Raw genomic sequence first — 14,948 nt, forward strand, 5'->3', positions numbered from 1 at the left:
CCACAGAGCTCACCCCAGCCGAGCCTCGGTCCCATCAACCACGTGCTGCCCAAGCGCTGTGAGCCTGGCTGGGCGGCTGTGCAGAGGACAGAGCTGAGGTTGCAGCGAGGAAGCTCTGCCATCCCTGCACCTGGCCACAGTGGCTGGCGTCTGGTCACCGGCTAACTGGGCATTGGGCGTCCAGGAATGGGGTAGGCGGAGCTTGGTGAGAGCACAGACACAGGACAACCTGGAGCAGCGATGTCCAGGCCTGATTGCCCCTCCCCTTCGGGACTGGGCTTTGGCCCTATGTGGGACCCTGGCCGGGTGCCCCGGGAGCCGCAGCCCCAGCCAGGACTGTACACAGCTGTCCCAGCTCCGTGTGAGAATCCCAAACAAACACAGTCGCCTGGAAACCACATCCCACAGACCCAGACCAAGCCGCCTATACTGCACGCCACCGCCCACCACAGTCACACCACCCGACAGCCTCAGCCAGGAGGGGGAGGGGACACAGCTCACTGGGACTCACCGAGCCAGCAGAGGTAGGGTGAGCAGGGTGAGGGGACCCTGGCACCTCCCCCCGGGCTCGTGGCTTTGCTCCGTGGATGCCATGGGCTGTGATTTTGCCTTGACAACGTGGACACTGAAGACCAGCGGTCCCACAGCCATTCTAGCCCTTGGACTTGGCCATCTGCTTTCGGGGAGATCCCCAAGGAAGTGACCCCGCAGATAAAGTAGCGCTTTTGTGGGAAGACGCTCCCACTTAGAACTGCTGGACACTGGCAAGAAGCGGCAGCCCAAACACAACAGCAACTTAGCAACGGGCAAGTGGGCCAGGGCTGCTCCGCCCTGGGCCGAGGGAAAGCGAGGCCCGTGAGGGCGGGGTGGGGGGGACAGGAAGCCGGGCCGGTGGGCAGGATGCAAGATGCTCATGGGCACAGGACACGCGTGTCTGAGAGCCCTCAGAGGGTCTGCATGTGCCCCTCGATGGGGGATGTTGGGTCCCAGCCCTCCACGCCCCTCGCAGGACGCCCTTCCCCCACCTGCAGACTGACGGGGCCACACATGGCCAAAGGCCTGGGGGCTCAGCACATCTCCACCCTCGAGGCCGGCTACACCCGGGGGACCGAGGAGCCCCCACGGTGCCCAGACTGGGGCCAGCACAGGGTGGGGAAAACGACTGAGGACAGAGAAGGGCCACCACGGGGCTGAGTTCTAGGTAGCTCGCCCAGGCAGAAGGAGCACAAGACCCAGCCCAGGGGGGCACGGAAGGAGGGGGCACCATGGAGATGCCCTGCTCAGAGGGCGAGCAGGGTCCTGAGGTGGGAAGACAGGCACAGCTCACAGAAGTGGGTTCTGGGCTTCCCAGAGGGTGGCATGGAGCCGGGAGGGGAGGGGCTGAGGGGGAGGGGGCAGGGGCAGTGGGCAGCACCTGGCACCCCCACCCATCACCTGGCACATGTCTGCCACAAGCATCTGAAATCCCTGTTTTATGACCGAATCGATGTGGGGCTGGAAGGAGCCACGACTCCTGTGCACAGCTCTGGGCTGCAGGGACAAAGGACCGGGAGGACACACAGGCGGCCACGGAAGTGAACAGCAAACCAAGTGAAGCTGTTCACCATCACCCGAGCTGGACACACACTGGTGAACGGACGGACAGTGGTCTGGCCTCCAGGTGAAAGAGTATTCAGCCATGAAGAGGACAGAGGTCCCAACCCACAGGACCTCGGGGCTGAACTGTGAGACCATCATGCAAGGTAAAAGAAGCCACATGCGAAAGGCCACGCAGGACTCCATTTCTGTGCTGTGTCTGGGATCAAGCAATGACGGGAGGCGACCACAGCCTGCTGCCGGCCGAGGCTGAGGGTGGGGCAAAGGTTGCGGAGGTTTTCTTGGTGGGGGTGAGAAAAAAGTTCTGAGATTGATTGTGGCAACATTGGCACAAGGCGCGCGCTCTAAAAGCACTGGCTTGCGTGTGGAAGTCGGGCACCGCCGTGGATTTCATCTCAGTGCCACCACTCTATGAGCCAGGGTTGGGGGCTGCACGCAGCGTGGCGGGGACACCCCAGGCTCCAACCCTGCGCCCCAGCCTGAGCTGCACGGTGAGGCCCTGTCTCCAAGGGACCCCCCAGGGTCTTTTACACATAAATAAAAAAGAAAATGACAGAAGGGGCTGAGATGACAGGCGTGGTGAGGGTGGTTTCCTAAGCTGCCCATTCTTTGGGTGTGGACAGCGGAGGAAGCAAGTGGACGGCAGGGGACCGGGTTTGTCAGCACTCACAGCGGACAGCGCCAACCCCTCAGGCATCACCCATCATGCTCTTCCCGCAGGACGGAACCAGGAGGGTCCACACCGGGTCTCACAAGCTCCAGGGCCTGAGATCTGGACCTTGGTCCCACACAGCAGTGCCCTGCCCGGTCAGTGGGAGGGGTGTCAGGAACCTCAAGAGGGTGAAACTCGGTGATGGCAAACTGACAGCTCCCGCTGCTCTGGAAGCGCAGAGGGCCGGACAGAGGGACAGTGCTTCCCACCTCAGTGAGGAGCCATGAACAAACAAGTAACCGCTGGCCACTGGCCACCGCCCAGCCAGGGGACAGGGCAGTCTTTCTGGGACAGCTGCAGGCTCCCCAACTTCCCTATGCCCCCAGCAGCGATCCCACAGGGCCAGGGGGTGTCCCCAACTCGGCCTGGGCTGGCTTCCCACACCACACTCAGGGCGCAGGGCTGAGGTTTGGGAGCGCTCACCAAACAGCTGTTACGGGACACAGACGTGTGACTGGGCAGGGGTGCAGGGCCGGTTGTCAGGGGCCTCTGCGGACACGGGGACCTTGCCAGGGCTGATGTCACTACCCTGAGCTGCACCCCCACACCAACCTGCCACCCCCACCAGATCAAGGGTTCCAGGAGTTTGCAGGAGATCGAACTGGCTGGACCCCACATGCCCACAGCCCAGCCTGAGGTTCAGCTTGGCTCCGCAATCAGAGGGGTCCCCAGACACCTGGTCTGCAGGGCAGGCGTGCGGGTGCATGTGTCATGGTCAGGGAGCAGCCCTAACCCCAGCTTTGCTGCTGCTTAGCGAACAACACGGAGCCACAGACGCTGCCTGAGTGACCCCACCACCCAGGGAGCAGCGCAGCTGGGGACAACAGGAGGTGCTGCACCCACGCCTGGTGGTTGCACCTGACACATTGGTTCAGGTTATTTTGGGGTACATTTCACCTGGGCTCCCACACTTCCTCTGGGGTCTCTGCAGAGGCTTGGAGATCCGGGTAAAAGCTGGTGAACCTCCCTGGGTGGGCAAAGTGTCCCCAGCTGGGACCAAACCCTGCAAACCTTCCCCTGCCTGAGGCCCTGGGCTTGAGGTACCTGTCGGTCCCAGGCAGCAGAGGCTGGGCGTCCTTTGTCCAGGTGACCAGGGGTGGCGGGGAGCCCTGGGCCTCACAATCCAGGGTCACCTCTTTGCCAGTCTTGGCTGTGACATGGAGGGGCGAGTCTGTATCCTGCAACCCATTCACCCGGATCCTGGGCTTGGCTGTTGGGGACACAGGCAGGGCCGTGAGTGGTGGGGCAGGGGCCAGCGGGATCATCCCCAGAAGGACAGATCGTCCCCTTGCCCCCTTGACCTTGGGGTTGTCCCAGAAGTGGCGGGCTCTGTTCAGATCTGATGGCTCCCCCACTCTCCCTCAGGAAGCTCCTCTGCTTCCCCTGACCCTGCCCCATGCTGGCCTTGTCTGTCCTGCTGCCCCCAGCCAGGGGCAGCCCTGTCCTCCCCTCCTCCTCCTCCATCACTCATTGGTTATCCCGTCTACTCCAGGGCAGCGCCCACCACGGGCTGTAAGCACCCTCCCCTCCCTCAACCCTCCCCACCCACCGAAGGGGCCCAGGGCATGCTGAGCCACGCAGTGGCGCCACCAGATCCCGCCAAGCCCCTGCCCATCACCACTGCAGAGGCAACCTCACCCTTGAGATGGTTTTTTGCAACATAAAATATTGTCCCTAAAAGCACATGCTAGGAAAGGGCTGGCTTAGTTGTCCATCTGCTTATCATCTTTGACCTGGTGCCTGAAGTCCCAGGTCCCATCCTGTCCTCACACTGGGGCCAATCAACCCAACATACAGTTAATTATTTGACCCCAGCTGTGATGGGAGAGCACCCCACAAGGCGGAGGAAGAGCCAGAAAACAGAAGCACGGCACATGCAAAGGCCCCAAGGCCCAATGATCATTGGAGAAATGGAGGGGGGCTTAGGCGGGGGGGGGGGGGGGGGGGCTGGGCAGGGTGGGAGGCAGGTGTGAGCGCTGGTCACTGTGCACCCCCTAGTGGCTACAGGGGCTGGGCCCTGTTATCCCAGAACCCACGGGCCATCACTCACTGTTGACTGACAGCCGCATCTCCTGGCTGGAGAAGCCCACGGCATTGGTGGCTGTGCACACATAGGCCCCCATGTCCTGGGGGGACGGCCGGGTGATGACCAGGGTGCCGCCCTTGCTCACGTTGTAATGGGGACCCCCGGAGGCCAGGGCTTTGCTCTCCTAGGAGGGAGCCACCGGTGAAGTCAGTGACCCCCTCTCTTCCATCCCAGGATGACTCAGTTTACCCTGGAGGCCAGAGGCTCCACCCACCTTGGTCCAGGTGATGGTCGGGGTGGGAACTCCTGAGGCGGCACAGGGCAGAGAGGCTGGAACCCCTTCATTGGTGACATGGTGGGTGGCAATGGGGTGGATTCTGGGCGGCACTTTTGTAAACAAAACCAATTTCATAAGCCAGAGCAGGAGGCAGCTGAACCCCAGCTGCCAAGAGGCAGAAACAACCCAGGTGTCCACCAGCGATGACAGATAAGCAAAACACACGGGTGCACGGAATATTTCTCAGCCCTAAAAAGGAGTGCAATACTCCAACTGGAGGTTGGCCTGGAGAAAGCAAAACTGCAGGTGGTAGAAAGATCAGAGGCGCCAGAGCTCAGGGGAGGGGAGGAGGGCGAGGTGGGGACCAAAGGGGTCCCAGGGCATGAAGCTACTCCATCTGATGCAGGCATTGCAGGTCTGCACAACACCTGTGCCATGCTGGGACTCTGGGGGAAGATGTTTCTGTCATCACAATTAGGGGGACGAGGGTCACGACTCAACTGACCATGGGATGGAAAAGTCTGAGAAAGACTAAGCCCAAAACAGACATTCCTTCTTGTGGTTGTTCCCTAACAGCAGAGCGAGATTTTTACCCAACATTGACGCAACAGAAATTCCTCATCTAATGGCCTGCGCGTTACAACGCCTCCTCCACCTGCAGACCTGATTTTCCTTTTTTATAGAGTTCTGCACTTCTCCTTCACGGAGCCCCAGCGCCTTTTATCCCGGAACCCTGGTGTACCACAGCACCAACAGCACCGTCCCTGGACCGCAGTCTGCGCTATCACACTGCGGTCTCAGTGTAAAACTTTCACAGATTGAAGTGGGTCGGGCTCCTCTGGCCATCCCTAGCTCTGAGTGTTGGAAGGAAGCTCTCTCTACAGCTCCTGGGACAGTGCCCAGCTCACCGAGCACCTGGCCATGAAAGGGATGTGGTGACGCACAGGGTGCTGTGTAATCTGAGAAGGTTTAAGGCACTCCAGGGCAGGGGGGTACAGCGCCTGCCAGGCAAGCTCAAGGGCCTGAGTTCGATTCCTGGCACCAAGTAAGTAAATAAACAGCACGTGATGGTTAAAGGTCCTAGGTGGACACCACAGCCTCCTTCGTGTCTCCCTCCCACCCTGGGACCCTCAGACTCACCCTGGACAACCAGTTCCACATCCCGGTGCTGGGAACCGGCCACGTTGCTGACCATGCAGCTGTAGGTCCCCGAGTCCTCCTGCAGTGCCCGGTCGAAGTGGAGGCTGCCGTCAGCCCGGACAGAGCCCCGGCCGCCCGCTGGGAGCTGGGGAGGGGGCACGAGGAGACAGAGTGCGGCTAAGCACAGCCTCCTCCCTCAGGATGCCGCCTTCTGCCCACCTGCTGGACTGTCCCCTCCCCTCACACAGGCAGGGCATGGGGGGCAGGCAATGCCACCAGCACATGGTCAGAGAAGGTTCTTCCCGGAGCAGCAGAGAGGGAGGGCAGAGGGGAACTGCAGAGCAGAGATGGAGGCGAATTGACCCTGGGTGTCACTGTCCAGAGGAGCCTGGGGGCACTCACCGGGTGGGTGGCCTTGAGCCAGCGCCTCTCCGGGAGGGGCCTCCCAGCCAGGATGACACACGGCAGGGACACCGGCTGGCCCTCCAGGACGCGTACGATGGACGCACTGCCGGCAATCTGCGGGGGTGCTGCCGGGGAGGCAACAGGGTCAGAGCCCCTGGGGTGCCACGCCCACTCGGGGAACTGGTCAGGACGGGGAGCATGGAAGCTCAGTCCCCCAGGACACTGCCCAGGAAGCAGGGACACTCAGGCTGCTCTGGGAACCCGGCCGTGCCCCGATCTGTCCCCAAGGGTGTGTGGAGGGGTCCGGGGTGGGGTCACCGGCCTCCCACCTCCCCCGCGCTCCGATGCACCAGCATACCGTGTCCGGTGACACTGAGCCGGGTCTCGGCCTGGGCCTTCCCGAAGACATTCTGAGCCTCACAGACGTAAGTGGCCTGGTCCTCCGGGGCGACACCTGCGGGCCCCAAAGAGCGGTGACACCACGAGGCCTATGACGGCTTCTACGCATGCGCGCGGGGTTCCGTGCGTGAAGCCCTGCGTGCGTCGCCCACCCGGAACCCGGAAGTGGGCTGGTCCCACTCCCACATCATCTGGTCCCTCGTCCACAGCCAAGGGGGACCTAGCTCCAGCCCGCTACTCCCCGGATCTTACTCTCAATAAGCAGCACCCCCGAGTCCCGTTGCCGCAGCCCCAAGGGCAGGCCGTCTCGGCGATGCCAGGTGACCGTCGGGGGCGGGCGGCCAGTGGCCCGGCAGGCCAGGAAGGCGCTCCGGCCCAGCTCCACAGCGATGTCCCGGGGCAGTTCCGTCAGCCGGGGGGCATCTGCAGGAGGCGGGGAATCCACAAGGAATCCCGAGGAGCTGGGACCCCAGGGCTGTCCCCTCCTCCCCTCTTCACCAAGGGCGCCCCGCTTCCAACCCCGAACCGTGAACTGGGGCTCCATAACCCCACCCTCTCCACTCTGCAGGCCCAGGCTGGGTGGGATGGTCGGTGGCCACCTGCCCACCCCACACCTCCATGTGGGGCCTCTGCCTGGCCACGCCCTGATTACACCGGCTTTCTTTGCGCTTTTTGCTATGAGCATGGAAAATGCCAAAATTAAAATCTACTTAGAAGGTGGCCTCAACCCACCGTGGTCGGAAGAGGGCCACGAGAATAACCTCGAGTCTACCCAGGAGCTGCGCTGACCATGTGTGCCTCGAAAGACGCAAACAACACATGCAAAATATAGCCTCCCTAATGCTCATCCGCACACCCGGTCCCAAACTTTCCTCTCGGGTGTCACTGCTTAACTATTTGCAAGTTTCCTTTCCAACACTGTCTTTTTCAGGCTGGCCTTGAGCTCACTTTGTAGATTGAGCTGGTCTCAAACTCACAGCAATCCTCCTGCCTCAGCCTCCGAAATGCTGGGATTACAGGCATGGCCCCCACACCCATCGGTGGATCAAGTCCTTCCCCCAACAGAAACTGGAGAGCCCTTCTGTTCTTTAAAAGGCCAGCAACTGGCCCAGCCCCAGACAGTGCCCACTCGCCCAAAGCCCTGACCACATCCTGCTCCCTTTCCCAGGCCCACGGACTTCTGAGGTCCCCGTTAACCTCCGGAGCCTGGCCCCAAGGAGAAGCCCCAACTCTTGCTCTTTCTGTAGAAATCCCCTCCGTTTATCCCAACCGTGACATCAAATTTTCCTCGGGCCTCCAGGCCGAGGGAATTTCCAAGGAGATACAAACACAACTTGGAACATTCCCGAAAGGAGAGGACACCGCGCCCGGGAGCCCCAGGCCACTGCCCTGTCCCTTGGGCCTGCAGCTGCGGGAGGCTCCGAGGTCAGGAAGCCTGTGCTCAGCCCCGTCCCAGTCAAGGACCCCATTCCTGCAGAGCCCTGGCCCCTCAGGGACAGCTTTGCCACCTGCTGCCCCAGCAGGAGGACACTGAGGCTCCCCTGCCTGCCCAGCACAGGGCGGAACCATCAGTCCTCAGCCCCCAGACGGGCACTTCACCTCCTGGCCCCGCATGTTCCAAACCCATCCTCCTCTCTTTGAGGGCTGCACCTGCCCACCTGAGTGGGCAGCGCCTGTGACAGTGGCCAGGGGTAAGGAGGGACAGCAGGACCTGGTGTCCATCCCTCCCAAGCTGTGGGCCTGGAGACTGTGCCCTGTGGGCACAGGTATCACCAGCCGTGTCCCAAGTGCGGAAGCCGGGGTCAGAGAGGCTGAGGACCCCACAGACCACGTGGTACCAAAGCCATGGTGGGTGCCCCACCCCAACCCTGGGCTCCGCCCACCCGGGTCCTCTGCTCCACCCCCCCCTTACACAGAAGGGAGACAGAGGCCAGGCTCTGACAACTGCCTGCCACTGGCCCCTCCGGAGGGCACAGGGCGCGAGGGTCCAGCCACTGAGCAAGATACCTTGTCCATGTGTCGGGGCCCTAGGCAGCCTTTCCCACTGCCCATGCACATGCCCTGAGCCTCGGCCATACCCAGGTGACACCTGGCCTCCAACTGAACTCCAGCTCCTGCGTCTGCCCGCCCCGTGTCCCCCAACCCTGTCCACAACGCATCCCCCCAAGCGCAGTCCCGCTTCGGCCTTCTGTCGCCCTCCCGGTGTATCCCCGTCTGTTCCCTTCCCTTTCCACCTAGCTGTGCCATAGTGACGGTGCCCTGCCCATACCTCTGACCTCACTCATGGGGACTTCTGGGGTGCAAGTCAGCCTGGCTGCCCTGTGGTGGCCTGAACTCCAATGTGCCATCAAAGGTGGGGATTCTGGGGGAACCAGGGCCAACAAGGGCATGGATGGGGCACCCCAGGCTGGATTAGTAAGCTCGCAGAGCCCAGAGAACTGGGAAAGGAGAAGCAGCCGGGCACACCCAGGGCTGGGGAGCCTGAGCACCAGCCTGCTGCGCCTCCGCGGCTTCAGGCCTGCGGGGCGGAGGTCCAGCCTCCTGAGCACAGGTGTGAGCCCAGGGGGATTTTAGTGTCACTGAAGCTCCCAGCCCTTCGCTCCCCTACTCATCCACCCAGTAACCAGTGGCTTCTGGGTTGGGGAGCAGAAGAGCCCCTGAGAGGAGAGGACAGGCAGGGCATAGAGCCCGGGGGTGGTGCCACCACAGAGCGGCTCACCGTCCCCTTGGTGGACACCAGAAGCAGGATCAGGGGATGATGGGGGGGTATGGGGACCCTGCCCGCCAAAAGAGCCCCGGGGAATCGCGGGGTCCCCCTGCAGGTCCCACCCCGGCGTAAAAGTAAGAAACACCAGCTGCTCTACAGTGCCCCACAGACTCCACGGAAGAAGCGGGGTGTCTCTTCCCCCTGTTCTGAAGGCCCCCAGGAGACCTGTTCCCAGCCAAGAACAGGAGGTGGGCACCGTGCCCACCCAGCCCCAGCCCTGCCACCTTGGCTGGGAAGCCAAGATCACACTTGCAGCCCAAACACGCAGGAAACTTGATTTCCCGTTGCCCCTGCCAGGCCCACAGCTGCAGGCACCCTGAGCTCCACCCCCTGCCTAGATGGTTCCAGGGCACCCTTGGGCAGCCAGCGGGCTAGTGTGGGCATCGTGACCTGACCCCAGGGCCAGAGATCCCCTGGGCCACCCAGAGCCTCTGCCGGTACCAGTGATAGAGCTTCACCAAGCCCACCGCATGGCATCTAGAGACCTCCACCACCGAGTCCAGGACACCGGGAGGAGAGGACATCACCATCCCCATCAGCTGCTGGGCCATGGCCCCCCACTCTCCCCACCGGGAAAGCTCTGAGCACAGTGCTCCCGTCTCCCCACCGCTCCCCGCCTCCTAGAAGCAGCCCCAGCTCCCAGGCTCCCCGAGCCAGGAGCAGCCTTGACAGTGACAGGTGGCTGCCATGTGGGTCTTCTGCCCCCTCCCTGCTAGGTCTCATTCCTGTCCCGCTCCTGTCACGGGGCAAAGCTTTGCACCCGCAGCCTGGAACAGTGCCCCAGCTCTCCACCTGACTTCCGGTTTCAATCTGGAGAGGAGCCCCTACTCCAGGAAGCCCTCCCAGCCTCTGGTGCTGGGCAGTCCAGTGACCTTGTGTTGGAGGAATGAGCAATGAGACAAGCACATGGAGAGGAAGGGGACCCTAAGCCCAGGGGACCCCAACCTTGAGGTGGCCGCAACCCCCTAAGCCTGCCTGGCCCAGCCCAGACGAGCACATTCCCAATTCTCTGCACCTCCTGGGCTCCCTGCCCCATCTCTCCTCCCACGGCTGGTCCTGGCCAGCTCGGGGTGCCGAGGAGCAGGTTCAGTGCCCGGAGCCCAGACTGAGGCCAAGGGCAGAGGAGTCTGGACTCCCTCGGTGGGAAGGGCTCGTCTCTGTCTGCTGCCTGAGCCCCCACTCTGGCCCACTGTGCCTGGACACAGTGCCCCCAGCTTCAGGGACATCACAGCAGCCTGGGGGAAGGAGGGGCAGCCCCACTTTATAGATGGGAAGCTGAGCTCTGACACTTGGCCAGAGCACATCGGCAACAAGTAACAAAAGAAGTCATGGCCAGGGACAGGACAGAGGCTCCTGCCACAGGGTCACCCAGGTAACTTTGGAGTGGACAGCCCGACCTGGAAGCTGATGGCCTGCCTCAGCCCTTGTCATCATGTGCAGGCTTAGGACAACTCTGAGCCCTAAAGGACCCAGCCTCCCCTGCCCAGATTCTGACCCTGGGGTCCTGAGATCCCAGATGCTTACTGTGCAAGCCACCAAGCCGGGGGACAACCTGCTGCCCAGGGAGAAAAGACACGGGGTCTCCCCCAACACCCCTCACCCCCTGTGCCCTGGAGCCACCCAACACCAGCCCACAGCCAGCACTCACGTCCAACCTCCAGCTGCACCTCCGCCGAGGCAGTGCCCAGCTCGTTGATAGCCCGGCAGGTGTAGACACCCGCATCCCGCTCCTGGGCCGAGGGGACCCGCAGCACCCCTGAGCTGGAGTCCTCGGGGGCCAGGATCATCTCCAGGTCCCCTGGGGCACAAAGGGAAAGCAGGGGCTGTGGTTGCCATGGAGACCATGGTCTTGCGCTGCTCAGATGCTTCCGGGCTCCTGCATCCCCCCAGGCTGGACAGGGCTGGGCAGAGGCTGAGCCCTGCCAAAGCTGGAGCCCTTGGGGTCTCCTCTGAACCATTGTGCCCATCTGGATGGGGCTTGGTGCTCCCACAGAACAGGCTCAGCACCGAGGGACCCATGCCGGGACCTCCCGCTGGGCCCCAGCCCCGCTGTCCCAGGGTCCAGCTGGAGCTGCTCCGAGCTGACCACACCCCCACTAGACATCACATGTCCTCCCCACCCTGTCACCCCTGCCTCTGCGACCCTCTTTTAAATTGAGTTTGTCCAGCAGCTCACTGGGTCACAGGACCCTCTCCGTCCTGACTGCCTGCCCCCGACAATTGCCTCTCCCTGTCCGGCCCAGGGCTTCCCGCCACAGGAGCCCTCTGGAAGGGAGCCCTCCGGTTTGTCCCCGGGGGGCCTGGCTTATGTCACCCAGGACAATGTCTCTAGGTGGTAATGCATCTCAGAAGTGGGTACAGGAGATTGGACCCAGATCCTTCACACTGGGCAACATCCCACGCCCTTTGCTGCTTTTCAAATTATGAGACAGAGTCTCACTAAGTGGCTAAACTGCCCAGGCTGGGTTTGAACTCTCCTGCCTCAGCCTCCCAGTGTGCTAGCCAGGAAAACAGGCAAGAATTTTATCCCTTCTCCAGGCTGAACAATATTCCTTCGTAAGACTCCCTTTTAGGAAGAACCCTAGAAGCCAGGTGCAATGGTGCACACCTGTGATTCCAGCACTCTGGAGGCTGAGGCAGGACAATCACAAGTTTGAGCCCAATCTAAGCAACTTGGCCATTACCTCAAAATATTTAAAAAAAAACAGAAAAGGAGCTGGGATGTCTCTCTATGTGAAGGCCACGGGTTCAGCCCCCAGGGCCATAAAAATTAACTAATTAACTGAAAAGAGAGGCTCGGGCTGGCCTGAGGCCCTGACCCAGATAGGCAGTGTCAGGAACACTGAGCTGGGAGCCTGGTCGCCGCTGCCACCCCTAGTCCAGGACAGAGCAGAGGCTGCTGCCCTACCCTCTCGGTCCAGGTGAGACCCTGCCCAAGCGGGGCTCCTGGGTGCAGAGGTCCCAGTGCGAGGGGCTGGTGAGGACCCCGACTGACCCTGAGAGCAGCTGGGCGGTGAGGGCACCCAGAGCGGCCCCTCCTCCTCCACCCCTCCACCCACTGCATGGTCACCAGCACCGTGGCTGCCGTCACCAGGGAAGCCAGAATTCAAACCCAGGGCTGAGGCCAGGCTAGCTCTGTGGACACCACACAGGCTGGGCGTGGTGGGTGGCTGAACTCCACCGGCTGTCCCCAGACCTCCATGGTGACCTCCTAGCCCCTCTCCCTGCCACCCAACTCACCTCGGTACCAGACCACACGGGGCGGGGGCGCCCCTGTGGCCATACACCCCAGCACTGCCTCCTGGCCCACGGCAGCGAGCACCACGGAGTTCACGGCAGACACCAATGGGGGATCTGGGGGCAGAAGGGTGACTAGGCCACCCCACCACTAGCTCCCAGACCCCCTCACCCCCTCCAGGTCCTCTTGGCCCTGAGCAGCCCACCCACACCTGGTGCTCCTTATCTCTCTGCCCAGAATGCTGGTCCCATTGGGGACCCTGTCAAGTGTCATCTCTTCAAGATGCACGGGGTGGGGCTCATCCCACCCCCATCCCCTCCTTCTGTGCTCTTCATGGTGACTTCTCCTCCGCAAACACTTTGGTCTGTGCCTCCCCATCAGAATAAAAGTCCCTAGACGTTCCATAAATACACGTGACAGGAAAGAGGGAAGAAGCCAGGGTGTCTCGAGTACCTGCGTAATACAGGGTAACCGTCTCCTCATCTGCTCCCACTTCATTAGCAGCCCGGCAGGTGTAATTCCCAGCATCCTCCGGGGCCACTCTCTGGATGATCAGGGTTCCCTGGGGATCCACACGGGTTCTGGAGTGGAGCCATAAAAACGTCAGGTCACACCACACGCTCCACAGTCCTCATTGATAAGTTAATCACCCTCGAGAGCGGCTGCCCTTTATCCTGGGCCGCTGTGTGTACAAAGTCATTTCATCCACGAGGCTCAGAGAGCCAAGGTGATTTGTCTAGGGTCACACAGTCTCAACAGGAGATGCAGGACTGCTGGACTGTGGAGTCTGAGCGCCCCACCACTGATGCCCCAGCAGGGTACTTCTGGGTTTCCAGAGATGTCGCTCCTGAGCCCCAAGTGACCTCCCTGTGTACAGTCAGGAGATGGAGCCACCCCTGGAGTCTGCACCATCACCACCACCACCACCACCACCACCACCACCCCCGCAGCCCCACAGCCACGTCCTGCGCCCTCACCTGCTGTCCTCTTGTAGGGGGAGGCCCTCATGGCTCCAAGAGAGGTGGGGTGTGGGGTACCCCGAGGCCGAGCAGCTGACCTTCACCTCCACACCCTGGGAGAAGCTCTGGGCTCTGGTGTCAATGCTCACCTGAGGCACTTCTGCGGCCCAAAGAGGAGACAGTAGGGAGGGCTGTCGGCCATCCCAGGACCCTCCCTTTCCCGTCACCACGGATGGGGACAGAGGGAGCTAGGGAGCAGAAGGGCTGGACTGCCAGGAGCTGCCCGGACACTGGCCACCCAACATCCCCCCAGAGAGCTGCTGGGAGAGACCACAGGAGACACCAGGCAGCCACCAGGGCGGAGTGGATCTTGTCTCTGGGAACCTTGAGGTGGTCCCAAAGGCCTGTCCTAAACTGGCCCCAAACCAAGGCTCCATCCTAACCTACAGGGGACGCTCAGCGGGGCAGGGAGCTATGCACAAAGCCTGGAGAGGCATGGGCACCCCCTGCCGTCACCAGACAGACATCATTAACAGATCTCCTGCCTGTCAAATCAGATGGAGCCTCATCAGAGTCTGCTCAGTGCACCCCAGGCAACTGACCCAGCACCGCTGACTGGGGAGAAGCACTAAGTCAAGTTTTCACCTTGCAGAGACGGCACCCCAGGGTGAGCCATCGTGTAAGCCTGGGCAGACCTAGCAGCACCCAAGTCTCTGGCCCCCGGCAGCTGCTCTCCCCCTTCCTCCTCTCCTCCCATCTGGCAGCACCCCCTTCCCATGCACACCGCATGTGTGTAACTGCTGGTCCCCAGCACTAGGCTTTGGTGAGGAGGTGACAGAGTCTTCAGGACACCCCAAAAGGGCTGCTGCTGCTTGCCAGGGACAACACCTTGGCAGAGGATGGGTGGAGGGCTTTTGGGGTATGTGCTGGGTGGAAAGGGAGGGGTGATGGCAGGAAGCACCTTACCTCGCACCAGGAGCCAGGTGGATGCCCTGGTGGCCCCATTGGCATTGCTGGCCATGCACTGGTACCGCCCGCTGTCACTGGGGACGACCCCTCTGATCTCCAGGGACAGATTGGCCAGCTGCGTGACCCGGCCCATGGAGGCAGGCAGGACTCGCCAGTCCCGGACCCAGGTCAGATTGTAGGGTGCGTCACCCAGGACCTGGCAGGATAGGACAGCGGTCTCCCCCGGGGACACAGTCACATTGGGGGTAGGGACCAGCTGCGGCGGTGGATCTGCAGGAGGAGACAACCAGGGGGACTGAGGGGCATAGGCAGGGACACTCATGCTCTGTCCCTCTGGGCTTAGGCAGCATCTGCTCGCCATCCGGGACTCTCCGGGGAGAACTGACGTCCCCACCACTGGCCGTCACGCCCTCTGGAGTGTGTGCTTTGCAAGTGACAGCCAAGAGCTCGATTCACAGAT

General features: G+C 62.0%; 1 protein-coding gene across 5 annotated transcripts in view; it reads right to left on the bottom strand.

The window, feature by feature from the left end:
* Positions 1-14,948, bottom strand: part of Hmcn2 (hemicentin 2) — a 112,513-nt gene that overhangs the window by 72,750 nt on the left and 24,815 nt on the right. For all 5 annotated transcript variants that reach the window (XM_063244170.1, XM_063244169.1, XM_063244171.1 and 2 more), the window contains exons 11-22: positions 14,486-14,758; positions 13,538-13,679; positions 13,014-13,141; positions 12,563-12,676; positions 10,971-11,120; positions 6,808-6,978; positions 6,515-6,610; positions 6,154-6,281; positions 5,752-5,896; positions 4,609-4,721; positions 4,359-4,518; positions 3,353-3,518 (exon numbers count right to left, since the gene is read on the bottom strand). In XM_063244170.1, coding sequence (XP_063100240.1) covers positions 3,353-3,518; positions 4,359-4,518; positions 4,609-4,721; positions 5,752-5,896; positions 6,154-6,281; positions 6,515-6,610; positions 6,808-6,978; positions 10,971-11,120; positions 12,563-12,676; positions 13,014-13,141; positions 13,538-13,679; positions 14,486-14,758 — 1,786 coding nt within the window. The remainder of the gene's footprint in view (positions 1-3,352; positions 3,519-4,358; positions 4,519-4,608; positions 4,722-5,751; positions 5,897-6,153; positions 6,282-6,514; positions 6,611-6,807; positions 6,979-10,970; positions 11,121-12,562; positions 12,677-13,013; positions 13,142-13,537; positions 13,680-14,485; positions 14,759-14,948) is intronic.

This window comes from Cavia porcellus, unplaced genomic scaffold (assembly GCF_034190915.1).
Source record: "Cavia porcellus strain 051 isolate PalLab524CR breed Dunkin Hartley unplaced genomic scaffold, mCavPor4.1 scaffold_49, whole genome shotgun sequence".
Taxonomy (NCBI): domain Eukaryota; kingdom Metazoa; phylum Chordata; class Mammalia; order Rodentia; family Caviidae; genus Cavia; species Cavia porcellus.